Raw genomic sequence first — 16,190 nt, forward strand, 5'->3', positions numbered from 1 at the left:
TTATTGTCCAAGTCAAATTTCCCCTCAGGGACAGTAAAGTATATCATATCATATATCGTGTTCTTCTCTATAACATGGAATACAAAGTATGACACCAGAACCAACGTTTAATTTTGTTCCCTAACAACCTACTTAAAGCAACAGCATTCAATACTCAACTGAGCTAGGACTGCACATTACTGAACAAACACCCTCACCCAGAGTACAAATAGTAAGATCATTTATTGAGCGCTTTAACAACATGAATACAAAACAGTGAAAACTTAAACTGCTAAAATAAAAGGTGGTATGCAGCTGTGTACCGTTTGAATGTCTATGTTGACCTGGACACCATGCTCTTAACAATGTTGATGCTAAACTAGTGGAAAGCTGTGCCTGAACAGAACATACTGGAAGGCTTTTAGCAATGCAACACAAACAAACAGGAACGTAAACAAGGAACACAAACAGCTCATAATGGTCAGTAGAGGCAATAGAGTGCTTTTTCATGCTTGAACGAGGTGGGTTATTAGTGAAGAATATGGTGATCACATACATAGGTAGGTGCATGGAAACAGGAGTGAAACTGATGTAGACTGTATTTGTAGAGTATTGTACTGCATTACAGGGATTTACATATATCTGCTAGGCACTTGTTCGAAGATTCTTATTACTTGCCCCAAATGTTTTTATTTGCTATTTACATGCAGAAGTGCCATTTCCCCTACACATAGGGGAGGAATCAAAGATCAGTACTGGAATTTTTTGTATTTTCAAAAAAATACAAGGCTGGCTAAACTTGCCTGATTATAAATACGATAAATTGTCTGTCTTTCACTTAAACAATCGGGAGGAACCATAAAGATCCGTTTTAGGCTACTGGAATTATTTGCAGTTTGGTTATGTTCACACAACATCAACAAACAAAACAAATTCACCTGCCCAATGGGGAAACCTCAGTGCAGGCTCAACTTGCGTGACTGCTAAAGTCTCTTGCCCAAGGAAATAGGGCAACCCTTGATGTCAAACCCTGGTATTATATATTCTAGATTGTACAGATGCACATCTCAGTTGTGTAGGAATGCCAAAGCATCAGCCACATAATCCTGTGCCAAGTCTATAGGTCTGACACAGGTCATTCGTAAATTGAGAAATTAAACAGTTCAACACTTGACTTAAATCTCGGATCTTCAGTTCTGACACGTTAAAATGATCAAAATGAAGAAAAAAAACCCCAGCAGAAACCCCATTCTCACGATAGGACTGAGTCATGACATTTCATGAGATCAGATGAATCAGATGTTGGACAAAACAAATGACAAAAGTGCAGAGAACCAGCTGGTAGTGAACTTCCCACTGATCCAGAACACCTTCTAAACAACTCATGTAAACTGTAGTAACACACATACCTGTACATACAAAAATGGACTGATTTTAAATTTGGAAAAGCCTGCATATTCAAACATGAGAGGTATTTTCTTTCTCTTTCTATCATTACTGTCCGGTTTACTCACTTCCTTATTCCCATGAATCTCTCCTCCTTTAAGGACGTAAACAAGCAGGTCAACCCCAAAAAATTATGTAACGAGGAAGAAGAGCACACCTCTTTCAAATCAATCATTTTTTTAATTCAGCAAAGTGGGCGCCTTAAAGCAGAGATATACACCTAACGTCTGACCTCTTCATCTACAAATAGTGTCTAAGGAGCCAGGGTCCTTTTGCAAAGCACAAACACAGGCACACACAAAGGCACAAAAACGCACGCACTCTCACACACTTCAATAATGTCATTTTTGTGGGTCACTTCCGGCATCCCTTCCTCTCTCCACTTCTTAGTTGTGTCCTCTCTACTTCCCCCTTTTGGACCGCCCCCTGCGGCCTCTGCCTATGGCGGAGGGTCCTGGGGCGGGAGTGGCTGCTGCGCCGATGTTGATGCTTCCTTCCTGAATCTCAGTCCTGGTCTCTGGAGGAAGACCTTCTATCTGCTGCTGAGTCTCCAGGTAAAACATTACATCTCTCAGCTGCTCCTGGAGCTCGGCTATCACCCCGTCCTTACGCTCGCCTGGAGGAGGGAGATAGGATGGACTTGTCATTTAGATAATATTGTCATCCATTACACTCCCAGATAAAGATTATGTCCACAAAATAGGGCTCTAGTCTCCCTCTGACTCACCCGTCTCTCTCGCCTTGCGTTCCTCCTCGGCCAGCTGGGCCTGTAGTTGAACCTGATTGGCTCTCAGACAGCGGTTCATTTCCTGTTCCTCCTTCAGCTCATGACCAAGCTTTGTCACACGGGTCGACAGCTGACCACACCTGGGGGGGGGGGGCACGACATACAGCATGAATATGTACCTACCACCTACAGGTAGATGGTGCTACCAAGACACACAGATTCTCAATAACAACTTCTCTCCTTTCTCCCTACTACTTTATAGAGAGAATGATGATGTACAGCATGACTATGTACCTGCAATCCACAAGCAGATTCTACGGATTCTAAAATCCTACTGTGTCAGGATGATTGACAGCTGCAGTGTGAGAGGCTCCACCTACTTCTTGTCCATGCTCTGCTTGTCCTTGGCCAGCTCTCCCAGCCGACGCTCCAGGTTATCACAGCGATCTATGGTCTCCTTAAACTTGGCCTTCATGTTGTTGATCTAAAACACACACAGGGCATGAGCGTACGCACACACCAAGCATACATGAACCACACATTCAGCTGGGCAGATGCGTACACACACACACATTCCGAACACATGTCCACACTGTATCAGGCACTTAGGTGAATGGACAGATAGGAATCAATGCTGCATGTCTACCTCCTCCGCTGTGTCCTTCTCCAGGTGAACTATCTTATTCTCCCAGTAAATGCGCTGGGACTCCAGTTGACTCGTTAGCAGGTAAGAATACTGCAGGAAGAGGAAAGATCATTCTGGGGGAGACAAATCTTCTTTAACACGTGTGTTAACTAACAATAGTTCACACTTTTTGTGCCACATTATATAACACATCAAACTGTAAGTTGATGTCATTACATTAGAATGAAAAATAGGGTGTCACACACACAAACTATCCTTGTGGGATTCCCATTCAAAATCCTATTTTCCCTAACACTTAACCTAACCCCTAAACCAGTGGTTCTCAAACTAGAGGTTGCCTGATATGACTAGTGTAGTTGAAGGAAAATGACCAAAATTATACACCCCAAAAAATATTATATTGTCTTAGTATCTCAAAAGCATTGTAATGTGGTTAACCTTAAAAATCTAAATGAAAACTATTCAGCGTGCCCTTAGATCAGGGAAAAAAGGCTCGACTCATTCCCATGATGAAAGGCTAGACCCGCTAGGATATGAAACCACACACTATTACAGAGGCTTTGATAATACCGGCCTCAATTGATATGGTGAAAACAATATGTGGGGAGGCAGAGGCACAGAAAATCACATCGATACCTTTGTCAGATATCACTGTTAAACTAGGAATTGATGCTATTGATAGCAAGCAAGAAATAACTGACTGAACGACTCAAACTGCCCAGCTTACGTTCTCCAAATGAACGTTAGCTTTGAGGGCCGAGATGCCCATGCATTGACTTTTGTTCGGGGGATGCTATTCACCAGGACATATTGTTCTGTCTCAGCATGAAATAGGGCACAGAGGATGATCCGTGTGTTGCATGGCTATATTGACAAATACTGATTCCATGGGATCAAACGGTGGGCTTTTTCACAGATGGAGCTCCATCTATGGCGGGAAGGCCTGTGTCTCCCTCTGCCATATGGACGCATTGTATGACGCACCGAGAGCAACTGGCGGAAAAAAAGCTGAGCACAGAATTCGGAGATACACTGCAGCAGGTAACTTTGATTTGTAAACTAAGAATTCTTATTAGAGAGTCTTTCAAAAGCGAACCATGTGCCCCCTTCCCTCGGCTGTGCAGGTTTCCAACAGAAAACAGCATCAGTAAATGTCCCACAGCAGTGATGACTGCTCACCTCCAACGCTTGGAAGAGCACTTTGGGACCTACTTTCCAATCCGTTTGACTGTGATCCTGGCTCAGTCGACATGGCGGTAAGTGAAATCGAACAGCTGATTGAGCCGTCATTGTGACTGAATGCTGCAGACAACGCATTCACGGGTCACCACGGAGGAGTTTTGGTTCCTGACTCCTGACGGTAACAGTAACTGTCAACCACGCCCACTGACATCGAGAAGCTCTGACTCGACATGCATCAAGCACACCCACCTCATCAGTGGTGGTGAGATAAGAGACATTATGTCAGACTCATTTGAAATTGACTGTCATAGCCCCACATTAAAAGTACGTGATGGTGAGTTGAGAAGACCATCAGAAATACTGTTCAATTGACTGCCATAGTCCCAAATTTAAAAAAAGTTAACATTGGCTGTTGATTACATACTTTTATCCCACATGGTTGTGTTCGCAATAATTTTCAGATAACAAAATGGGGTCGTGGGCCCCCCCAAAAAAGTTGGGTCCACCTAAAATAGCCTTTTTCCTTGTGGGAACCGGCAAAATGCCCCCCCCCCCATTGTCCGATATTTCCTTGTTTTACTGTCCTTGTGAGGACTTCTCGTCCCCACAAGGATAGTAAAACCAGAAGCACACACACACACACACCTCTAATTGCAGAGCATCTATCTTCTCCTCATGGCAGGTTTCTCCTTCACACCCGTACTGAACCATCTTCCCATCAGTCTTACTGGCCACCAGCCTGTGAACGTAGTTATCTACAACACGCACGCACAATCAGTTAAGCACCTTTGCAATGCTACACACAGCGTTTTATACACATTGGCATTTAAAAACACAGAAGTCTGAACTCCCCACAGTCTGCTGTACCTCCAGCATAGTCCCAGACACGGTGGTTAGTGAGCTGCATGGCGTACGTGTGTTGCGTCTCTTCAAAGTGTTTGTAGGCATGACGACTGACGTAGCGACCACAGCCAATATGACCACAGATCAGGCAGATCCACAGGTTCTGGAGAGGGAGGGGCGTAGGAGGGAAAACATGAACCAGGGGGAGGGGCGTAGGAGGGAAAACATGAACCAGGGGGAGGGGCGTAGGAGGGAAAACATGAACCAGGGGGAGGGGCGTAGGAGGGAAAACATGAACCAGGGGGAGGGGCGTAGGAGGGAAAACATGAACCTTGCTAATTTTTTTACACCAATAGCAACTGTAAATGACAGGAGTACCTTTAGAGGTATGTAAATGTATGTCGTTTTAGTATGTAAATAAGGTTTACTTCCTGTACGCCACATTCAAAGCACTTGTTCTCCTCTACAGGCTCTGGGGTCTGGCAGTACCGACACACAGGACACCTGGAACAGAACAGTCAACACCTTTAAACACACATCAAAACTACCAGCTACCACTTTTTTTGTCTCCATGCTAAAACACAATGCCATATTGTTCAAATGTGGTGTCAAAAAAGGACCCATTCAAAGCACAGGGATAAAACAGCAGCACATGACAGTGATTCACTGGCCAGAGAGAAAGGAAGGATGGAGAAAGAAACACAAGGCCATGTTGTGAGTAGGGCCGGGATGATACCAGTATCGCGACACTCGTTAGTATCCCGGCAAGGAAACAAAACACGAAAACAGCCCTAATGTTGGGTTTTAATTTTTGCCATGGGAAAAAAATATTGCGATACTGGTATCGTCCCGGCCCTAGTTGCGAGTTGAATCAGGCCCAAGTACTCACGAGGCGTCCTCCCAGCGTTGCAGACACAGGCTGTGGAAGCTGTGGTTACAGAGTGTGGTGAGAACCCCGTTCACTGACTCGTCCATCCTCTCCAGACACACGGTACACTTAGGAAGCTCTGTCAGCTCCATCACTGGAAGACTGGCGCCCTGAGGGTGGGAGGGAGGGAAAGGTTATTATAATCCATATCCTGCAGCTACACTGCTAAGACAGTCTTCAAAAGGACTAGTGTACATACGGCACCTGCTCAGACTTGATGACCTCAGCTCTCTCCACATAGACCAGCTGGCAGACTGCGTCCTCTATGGAGTTGAACGTACGGCCATTACACGCTGTGTAGAAACTATCTGCGTCAGCCTGGAAGGGGGGGGGGGGGGGGGGGGGGGGGTGTTGTAGAGAGAAAGGTGAGAGAGAGAGACCCAAGTAAATAATTACACAGTTCATAAGCAGACCTTAAATTACAACAAACGCAGTGTTCTATGATCATACTCATCTCACCTGGCTACTGAACTTAATCAGCACCATGTACTGGTTAGGGGTGGGGTCTCGTATGATCTTCATGTGCTCCATGACGTCATAAAACGGTGCCACAAACTTCATGAGGTCGTGGCTGGTCATGGTGGAGGGGACGGTCAGGATACACAGCATGGCACTGCGACGCACGTCCTCCGTCAGGGACGTCATCTTGCTGCGAGGGGACAGACAGGGGAAACCAAATTGTCTCAATGCCAGTGAGATATCTTGTCAATAAATAGTATCATCTTTGGTATACTGTAGTTAAAGGGTAGACTATGCATGCATGTACACTGAGCAAAAATATAAAAACTTCAGAGATTTTACTGAGTTACATTTAAAAATCTGTCAATTTAAGTAAATTCATTAGGCTCGAATGTATGGATTTCACATGACTGGGAATACAGATATGCATCTGTTAGTCACAGATATATATTAAGTATGGGCTTGGATCAGAAAACCAGTCAGTAACTGGTGTGGCCACCATTTGCCTTATGCAACACATCTCCCTGTTGATTGTGGCCTGTGGAAAAAAAAAAATGGGGTTTTCTATATTCATGTTTACACTTTCCAATATTCATAAATTAATGTATTTTGATTTATTGAAATCAAAATACTACTCATATTACAGAGAAAGTGGTAAAGCTTCATGACTCCGATTTTAGATTTGTAGCATCTACAGATGAAACATTATGGAGTCTTAAAGGAGGCCTGAGTAAGGCCAAAATGTCATTTAATATGTCAAATATACAGTATGTTAACAATCCTTTCTCCAAAGGACTATTCTATGGATGACATTTAGTTACAATCCCCCAAGTCCTGGTCTTTATTGGTCTAGGTTTCGTGAGAAATATAAAGGCAACAATTTAAAAGATTTGACTGAGTTACAGTTCATATAAGGAAATCTGTCAAATGAAATAAGCGCGGCACATTTCCTTCTCATAGAATTGATCAGGCTGTTGAATGTTGTCCCACTCCTCTTCAATGGCTGTATGAGGTTGCTGGATATTGGCGGTAACTGGAACACGCCATCGATCCAGAGCATTCCAAACATGCTCAATGGGTGACAAGCATGGTGAGTATGCAGGCCATGGAAGAACTGGGACATTTTCAGCATCCAGGAATTGTGTACAGATCAACATGGGGCCGTGCATTACCATGCTGAAACATGAGGTGATGGCAGTGATGAATGGCACGACAATGGGCCTCAGGATCTTACCCTGTTATCTCTGTGCATTCAAATTGCCATCGATCAAATACAATTGTGTTCGTTGTTTGTAGCTTACGCCTGCCCATACCATAACCCCACCATGGGGCAACTCAGCAAACCGCTCGCTCACACAACTGCCCAGTACAGTTGAAACCGGTATTCATCCTTGAAGAGCACACTTCTCCAGCGTGCCAGTGGCCATCGAAGGGGAGTATTTGCCCACTGAAGTCGGTTACGACACGCCAAACTGCAGTCAGTTCAAGACCCTGGTGAGGACGACGAGCACGCAGATGGTTTCAGCAAAAAATGCACCTGTGTAATGATCCTGCTGTTTAATCAGCTTATTGATATGCCACCCCTGTCAGGTGTATGGGTTATCTTGGCAAAGGAGAAAGGCCCACTAACAGGGACGCAAACCAATTTGATCACAAAAGGCACCTAAAGGACTCTTAGACCATGAGAAACAAGAATCTCTGGTCTGATGAAACCAATATTCAACTCTTTGTCCTGAATGCCAAGCGTCACATCTGGAGGAAACCTGGTACCATGCCTACAGTGAAACATGGTGGCAGCATCATATTGTGGGGATGTTTTTCAGTGGATACTTTTGTGCCTGTTTCCTCCAGCATCTTCACAAGGTCCTTTGCTGTTGTTCTGGGATTGATTTGCGCTTTTTGCACCAAAGTACATTAATCTCTAGGAGACAGAATGCGTCTCCTTCCTGAGCGGTATGACGGCTGCATGATCCCATGGTGTTTATACTTGCGTACTACTGTTTGTACAGATGAACGTGGTACCTTCAGGCATTTGGAAATTGCTCCCAAGGATGAACCAGACTTGTGGAGGTCTACAATTTATTTTCTGAGGTCTTGGCTGTTTTCTTTTGATTTTCCCATGATGTCAAGCAAAGAGGCACTGAGTTTGAAGGTAGGCCTTGAAATACATCTACAGGTACACCTCCAATTGACTCAAATTATGTCAATTAGCATTTTTTAAGCTTTTAAAGCCATGACATAATTTTCTGGAATTTTCCAAGCTGTTTAAATGGCACAGTCAACTTAATGTATGTAAACTTCTGACCCTCTGGAATTGTGATACAGTGAATTATAAGTGAAATAATCTAGTCTGTAAACAATAGTTGGAAAAATTACTTGGCTAGCTAGTTAGCGGTGGTGCGCTCTAATAGCGTTTCAATCGGTGACGTCACTCGCTCCGAGACCTTGAAGTAGTGGTTCCCCTTGCTCTGCATGGGCCGCGGCTTTTGTGGAGCAATGGGTAACGATGCTTCGTGGGAGGCAGTTGTTGATGTGTGCAGAGGGTCCCTGGTTCAAGCCCAGGTAGGGGCGAGGAGAGGGACGGAAGCTATACTGTTACACATGCACAAAGTAGATGTCCTAACCGACTTGCCAAAACTATAGTTTGTTAACAAGACATTGGTGGAGTGGTTGAAAAATGAGTTTTAATGACTCCAACCTAAGTGTATGTAAAATTCCAATTTCAACTGTATGTATGTATGTATGTATGTATGTATGTATGTATGTATGTATGTATGTATGTACAGTGGGGAGAACAAATATTTGATACACTGCCGATTTTGCAGGTTTTCCTACTTACAAAGCATGTAGAGGTCTGTAATTTTTATCATATGTACACTTCAATTGTGAGAGATGGAATCTAAAACAAACATCCAGAAAATCACATTATATGATTTTTAAGTAATTAATTTGCATTTTATTGCATGACATAAGTATTTGATACATCAGAAAAGCAGAACTTAATATTTGGTACAGAAACCTTTGTTTGCAATTACAGAGATCATACATTTCCTGTATCTCTTGACCAGGTTTGCACACACTGCAGCAGGGATTTTGGCACACTCCTCCATACAGGCATTCTCCAGATCCTTCAGGTTTCGGTGCTGTCGCTGGGCAATACGGACTTTCTGCTCCCTCCAAAGATTTTCTATTGGGTTCAGGTCTAGAGACTGGCTAGGCCACTCCAGGACCTTCAGATGCTTCTTATGGACCCCCTCCTTAGTTGCCCTGGCTGTGTGTTTCAGGTCATTGTCATTCTGGAAGACCCAGCCACGACCCATCTTCAATGCTCTTACTGAGGGAAGGAGGTTGTTGGCCAAGATCTCGCGATTCACATGGCCCCATCCATCCTCCCCTCAATACGGTGCAGTCGTCCTGTCCCCTTTGCAGAAAAGCATCCCCAAAGAATGATGTTTCCACCTCCATGCTTTACGGTTGGGATGGTGTTCTTGGGGTTGTACTCATCCTTCTTCTTCCTCCAAACACGGCGAGTGGAGTTAGACCAAAAAGCTAGATTTTTGTCTCATCAGACCACATGACCTTCTCCCATTCCTCCTCTGGATCATCCAGATGGTCATTGGCAAACTTCAGATGGGCCTGGACATGCGCTGGCTTGAGCAGGGGGACCTTGTGTGCGCTGCAGGATTTTAATCCATGACGGCGTAGTGTGTTACTAATAGTTTTCTTTGAGACTGTGGTCCCAGCTCTCTTCAAGTCATTGACCAGGTCCTGCCGTGTATTTCTGGGCTGATCCCTCACCTTCCTCATGATCATTGATGCCCCACGAGGTGAGATCTTGCATGGCGCTCCAGACCGAGGGTGATTGACCGTCATCTTGAACTTCTTCCATTTTCTAATAATTGCGCCAGTTGTTGCCTTCTCACCAAGCTGCTTGCCTATTGTCCTGTAGCCCATCCCAGCCTTGTGCAGGTCTACAATTTATCCCTGATGTCCTTACACAGCCCTCTAGTCTTGGCCATTGTGGAGAGGTTGGAGTCTGTTTGATTGAGTGTGTGGACAGGTGTCTTTTATACAGGTAACGAGTTCAAACAGGTACAGTTAATACAGGTAATGAGTGGAGAACAGGCGGGCTTCTTAAAGAAAAACTAACAGGTCTGTGAGAGCCGGAATTCTTACTGGTTGGTAGGTGATCAAATACTTATGTCATTCAATAAAATGCAAATTAATGACTTAAAAATCATACAATGTGATTTTCTGGATGTTTGTTTTAGATTCCGTCTCTCACAGATGAAGTGTACCTATGATCAAAATTACAGACCTCTACATGCTTTGTAAGTAGGAAAAGCTGCAAAATCGGCAGTGTATCAAATACTTGTTCTCCCCACTGTATGTATGTATGTATGTATGTATGTATGTATGTATGTATGTATGTATGTATGTATGTATATGTATGTATGTATGTATATATATATATATATATATATATATATATATATATATATATATATATATATATATATATATATATATATATATATATATATTTTACATATGGGTGGTCCCGAACCCACTATCCTGACATTGCAAGCGCCATGCTCTACCAACTGAGCTAGTCTACTAAATGACTGAAATGTTATTGAAATATAAAGCCAAGGGTTTTAGACTGAGTGTTGCATATAGCAGTAGAGACTCACTTGGTCTTGTAGAGGTGCATGATGCCGTGGACTATCTCCACTGAGGGGTTTCCACTGAAGAAGGAGATCTGGTCTGGAAGATGCTTGGAGGGCGAGTCTGGAGCCGTCTCTGTGCCATCGGCACTGTCCTCTGTAGTGCCCTCATTAGGGTCCCTCTCGTCTGGTTGATTCTCTAGAGGGCGGGCTCCTCCACCCTCCTCTCCCTCTGCCCCAGTCTGCTCAACCTTTCCTTTATCTACAGAGGAGAGATGAGGTTTAACTAGAGACTTCTGTTCCTTTGAAGACTGACAGATGGATATTCACAGCTGTATTTTCTTTATGAAATCTCAGAATATGTCATAACACATCCCAACCCTTATAAAAAAAAAAAAACACTCAACATTTATTACAGCATTATTAAACCCCAACAATCACTAATACATTGGTGTGTGTACAGAATTGCATTAATTAAATATGTGATCCATATAGCTATACACCCTCATTTTTTACCAGGGTTGGGTGCGATGGTCTCGATGACCATGTCTCCCATGGCTCTGCTGCCGATGTGCTGGTGTAGGACTGCTGCTCTCTCCAGTTCTGTCTTCCCACTCAGAGAAAGCCTGGCTGAGCCCAGAGCTTTCTCCTGCAAATCCTCCTCTGACATATCCTCAGCTACAGGGGCAGAGAGGGGGACAGGTAGAAAGAGGGAGAGTAGACAAATACAAAGCATCAACTTCTGGAACAATACAATACCTATTATCATCATCCAAAACAGTGCGTGTATGTGTGTAGATAATTTTCCATAATGGCTGAGTCACTGAAGTTACTCTGAGCCAAATGTGTTCCAGAAAACGTAACCTGAGCAGGTCTCTACTCCTTAGAGGGGAGAGTGTCTTGCTCTGATGCTGAGGCTCAGAATATTAAATGTTTTAGCCTAGCTAGTTCTCATGCTCCTAGTCCTCATACTCCTGTGAGGAAGAGTGCAAAAAGAAACACCATTTGTCACTGTTGACTAGCTAATTAACAGTTGCTAGCTAACTAGCTTCTGCTAGTATCTAGCAAGTTGGTGACGTCGATAGTAAATCTGAAATGATTAAACTCACCGGCGGTGTATTGGAAATTCCGTGGAGAGAGAGACTGGTCTGCGAGCTCCAGACGGATAACGACCAGTGATACACTCATGTGTTATGAAAGAATGACGATTCTTCTCTACGAAAAACCAAACCAAACCAAAACAAAGACTGTCTGACAGCTAGCAAGTTGCAGCTAACCTAGCCAGCAGCTACTTACGTGAGTATCTAAGTTAACAAGCCAAATGTCTGGTTAAAGAGAGGGATAAATTATGACGTTTAACGAAACACCAACATGACGACTTTTTAGCGATCATTCACATACCACTGAATTATCAAAATATGTGTTTCAAGAATTCACCATTTAGCTTCGAAAATGGATCTGACCCCGTGAGGAACTTCTTCCGGGTTATTAAATTGACGTCATGATAAAAACTGTTTGCCTAGCTATAATAATAATAACTAAAGCATCACTGGAATTGCGTCCAAGATGTCCGACCGTTGTTTTCAAGTTAATCTACTCACGTTCACATACACCGATTCGTGGTATCGACTTGTTACCACAGCCACAAAGTCAAAATTGGCCTATTTCGTTACAATGAATGAAAACAACAAATAATTTAAAGTTAGGCATACGGTTATCAGTGTGGTTTGGTTTCAAATCGGATCTTAAGAAGATCAAGTATTACTTTGTGGCTGTGATTATGGATAAACTGACAAGAGACAAAGGGCGGCGCACAATTGGCCAAGCGTCGTCCGGGTTTTACCGGGGTAGGCCGTCATTGTAAATAATAATTAGTTCTTATTAACTGATTTGCCTAGTTAAATAAGGACTACATAAACAAAATACATGTCTCTCCGCCCTATCAATGGAAGTCGTTGTCCACAAAGCGGCACGACGGGCTGCCTAGCCCCTGCCTATACTTTCTTTGGATTGGTGGATACATCTTATTATAATTGTTTTAATATTCGACGAGAGTTGTTAACGCCTGTATTCAATGGAAAGATAGCCTTATATTATGAATATTCATAGCCATCTCGAGACAACTCTGAAATAAAATATTTTTTTCTCAAAGTTGCCGGCATGTCATGTGTCCTACTTATATCAATCAAATGTATTTATAAAGCCCTTTTTCATCAGCCGATGTCACAAAGTGCTGTACAGAAACAGAGCCTAAAACCCCAAACAGCAAGCAATGCAGATGTAGAAGCACGGTGGCTAGGAACAACTCTCTAGAAAGACAGGAACCTAGGAAGAGACCTAGAGAGGAACCAGGCTCTGAGGGGTGGCCAGTCCTCTTCTGACTGTGCTGGGTTGAGATTATAACAGTACATGGCCAAGATGTTCAAATATTCATAGATGACCAACAGGGTCAAATAATAATAACCCCAGTGGTTGTAGAGGGTGCAACAGGACCCAAGATCCATAGATAACGCTGTACAGTGCATATAAGTATGCCCCAATGCAATTCTGAAGTCTAATACACACACAGTGCGATTTCAACAGATACACACTTTTTTTGTGTCAAATTAACTCAATTCCAAAGTTATATAGTCCAATTATATAGTCCAATTGTGGTACTGTTCCACTATTTCTATCTGTTTGCATCAGTTTCAATGGAGGACATTTATTTTGAAAGCGAACTGCTGAGTCCACTATTATTGCTCACACTTTAATTACAGTTTAGTCATTTAGCAGATGCTCTTCTCCAGGGCAATTTACAGGAGCACTTATAGGATTAAGTGCCTTGCTCAAGAGCACATCAACAGATATTTCACCTAGTCGGCTTGGTGAAAAACCAGTTACTGGCCCAATGATTTTAGCTACCTGTGAGTTCAAGACACAGGGGTGCCAATATATGCATTTTTTTCCCCATACAACTTGATTTTATTTTGAGTAGGATAGCAGCCTAAACGAGAAATAACTACCAATATTGGTTGTAACCATCGGAAAGCCACCTTGATGTTTGTGTGCATCTGTTAGAGACAATTTATGCTTGATCAGTAAAATGTGGAAGGAGGCGCCATATGGATGGTGTGGTGCAATTGCTGAGCCTCTGGTGGATGCAGAGGCAAATGAGCTCGTAGGGCATCGTGTGCACCTCTCAAAAGTTCTAACTATGTGGAGGCTCCATATAGCTCAGCATTGACATGATTGGTTTGTGGTAGGTGAGGGCGGGAGGTCCTGAACAAACAAACTCACTTCCTTGACACAGCTCTGCGCTGTTCTGTGAAGCACAATAAGTACGAATGCCCTGGCTTCTGCAGAGGCCATATCACCGTAAATGCTTCCTGATTTATGCAGAGACCGTATCACCGTAAATGCTGCACGGCCAATGCAGACGGCGGATTGACCATGTAGCGCCTTTAAGTTGTTATTTATAGACGTTTGTATATGGGGTGAGGAAAATATTATAAAGGAAAGCCACAATGATACAATCTACTATTCAGTTGGGAGAATTTGCACTGCAAGTCGACAACAAAACAACATGAAGCAGTATCCTTAGCTCTCGTTTGTCGCAGTAAGGAACGGAAAGTAGCTAGATAGTGTAGCCACAAGCATAAACTGGTTAGTTGGGAAGAACTCCTCTGGACAATAGACTGAACCGAATCCGTTGGTATCCACTCGACTCTCACTGCGCGACAAATTTAATCAATTTGGGCACCAGGCGTGTCAATACACAACTGTGAACTCGGAAAAATAAAAGGTCAAATAATGACGTCAGTGATAATCAGGTTGGAAAGTCGGAGCTCTAGAAGAGGCCCGAGTTGGATGACTTTCATATCGATTTTTCCCAGTCGGATCTAGTCTTTTCCAAGTGTTTTTGAACGCTCGGAAGTCGGAGATTTCCGAGTTCCCAATTGTTTTGAAGGGGGCATTAGTTCCACTATGAATCATAAAACCCGGAAATAGTTGCAATCTTTTTTTCACCATTCATTTTTCCATCAGGGATTTTAGAACTACTTTATGTAAGGTCTGTATTTCGTGTAGGCTTATCATGGCAATCTCAGACAAGGTAATTTGTATCAATAATTACCATAGCTAATTTTTTTGAGTAAATTGAGGCGAATATATTGATAAAACTGACCTTGTCCGAGAGAGAATTACACAGCTATCAAAAATCACGCCAAGGGAAGCCTACACCAGACGCACAATTAATTTACATTTGTTGTAAAAAAAAAAAATGAATGGTGGAAAACCCATTGCAACAATTTCCATGTTTTTATGGGTATTATGACATGTCCACTGTGGCGGACCATTGCCGCGTTCAAAACAGCTGTGAACTAGTACAGTACATTACTGGTAAGGACGGGAGTGGGGATCATTTCAAGTGATCTGCTGGAGTTTGGTTAAAGTGGCAATCTGCAGTTGCTAAATCAATTTTTTTGACATATAAACCATTGATATGTACCCATTGATTATTGAAGAATATAACTTAGAAATGCCTCATTAGCTTAGTTCAACTGTCGTACCCCATTAGAACCCAAAATGTAAGCTTGTTTTGCACCAATGTTTTTAAACAAAGTAAACACAAACAAACACTGTATAGCATCAACATGGTTAAACTATCATTTCGATATAATGAATGGCCGGTCCTTGCATTCTTAGCTCTGTCTGTGAATTTGAGTGGTTGCGTATCTTCAGCCCCATCCCTCAGCTCTTTAGCAAAACAGTGGCAGGGAATGTGCTTTGTTATTGTTACAACTGCTGTTTGCCGCTTTAAGACGTCACCCTGCAACGCAGATCGGTAGATCACTTATATTGTGATCAATTACATTTTCTTGGAGACATTTTAAATTATAGTTCTGCTCTAATCTGAAATATTTTGTATCTCTAGAACAGGTGAGTCGGAGGGGTTTGATAGACCAAGGGCAAGAGTGATCCGATAATGGGGTCAGGTGCAGCAAAGAAAGACCTAGCAAAGCTGCAGCTGGCTCAAAACAAAGCAACACACTCTGCCCTTAACTGCACACACATAACTAACATCATCAACATGCATGATAGTCTTCCATGGTTGAGGAGAAATGTACAACTTCTCTTCTAATCTTTTTAAGAAACATTTGTGTGTTGAAAATGCCTAATCACAGGTATAATCTATTTGCATACACTTCAAACAGACATACAGTACATACCCCACAAGACACACCATTATGGGTTTCTTCACTGAGTTATGCGTCGCTCAGTTATGTATAGAGCCATGTCATCGTGGAATGCTCTGCCACCAGAGGTTACTCA

The 16,190-nt window shown here is 42.9% G+C and overlaps 1 protein-coding gene across 2 annotated transcripts; it reads right to left on the bottom strand.

Moving 5' to 3' along the window:
* Positions 1-203: 203 nt before the first annotated feature.
* On the bottom strand, positions 204-14,843 carry LOC110523830 (BRCA1-associated protein). 2 transcript variants are annotated; one of them, XM_036977516.2, is made up of 13 exons: positions 11,987-14,843; positions 11,394-11,555; positions 10,905-11,139; positions 6,211-6,400; positions 5,956-6,069; positions 5,713-5,861; positions 5,252-5,327; positions 4,848-4,986; positions 4,626-4,735; positions 2,799-2,888; positions 2,533-2,636; positions 2,153-2,292; positions 204-2,041 (listed from the first exon to the last, which is right to left on the bottom strand). In XM_036977516.2, the coding sequence occupies exons 1-13, from the start codon at positions 12,063-12,065 to the stop codon at positions 1,827-1,829; spliced, it is 1,803 nt and encodes a 600-aa protein (XP_036833411.1). In that variant the 5' UTR covers positions 12,066-14,843; the 3' UTR covers positions 204-1,826. The 2 variants fall into 2 exon arrangements, with proteins under 2 accessions (XP_036833411.1, XP_090090968.1); XM_090234842.1 differs by lacking the exon at positions 11,987-14,843 and having other exon boundaries at positions 11,394-11,709.
* Between the last annotated feature and the right edge of the window lie 1,347 nt (positions 14,844-16,190).

Source organism: Oncorhynchus mykiss, chromosome 5, assembly GCF_057628025.1.
Source record: "Oncorhynchus mykiss isolate SJ-2025 chromosome 5, ASM5762802v1, whole genome shotgun sequence".
In the NCBI taxonomy this organism is placed as follows: domain Eukaryota; kingdom Metazoa; phylum Chordata; class Actinopteri; order Salmoniformes; family Salmonidae; genus Oncorhynchus; species Oncorhynchus mykiss.

Bases quoted from the DNA above. Each gene is read 5' to 3' on its own strand.
- LOC110523830 (XM_090234842.1), bottom strand. From the start codon at position 11,649: ATGATGATAATAGGTATTGTATTGTTCCAGAAGTTGATGCTTTGTATT. The intron at 11,140-11,393 runs GTAAAAAATGAG...TCTCCTCTGTAG, and splicing joins GACCATCGCACCCAACCCTG to ATAAAGGAAAGGTTGAGCAG. The intron at 6,401-10,904 runs GTGAGTCTCTAC...GTCCCCTCGCAG, and splicing joins ATGCACCTCTACAAGACCAA to CAAGATGACGTCCCTGACGG.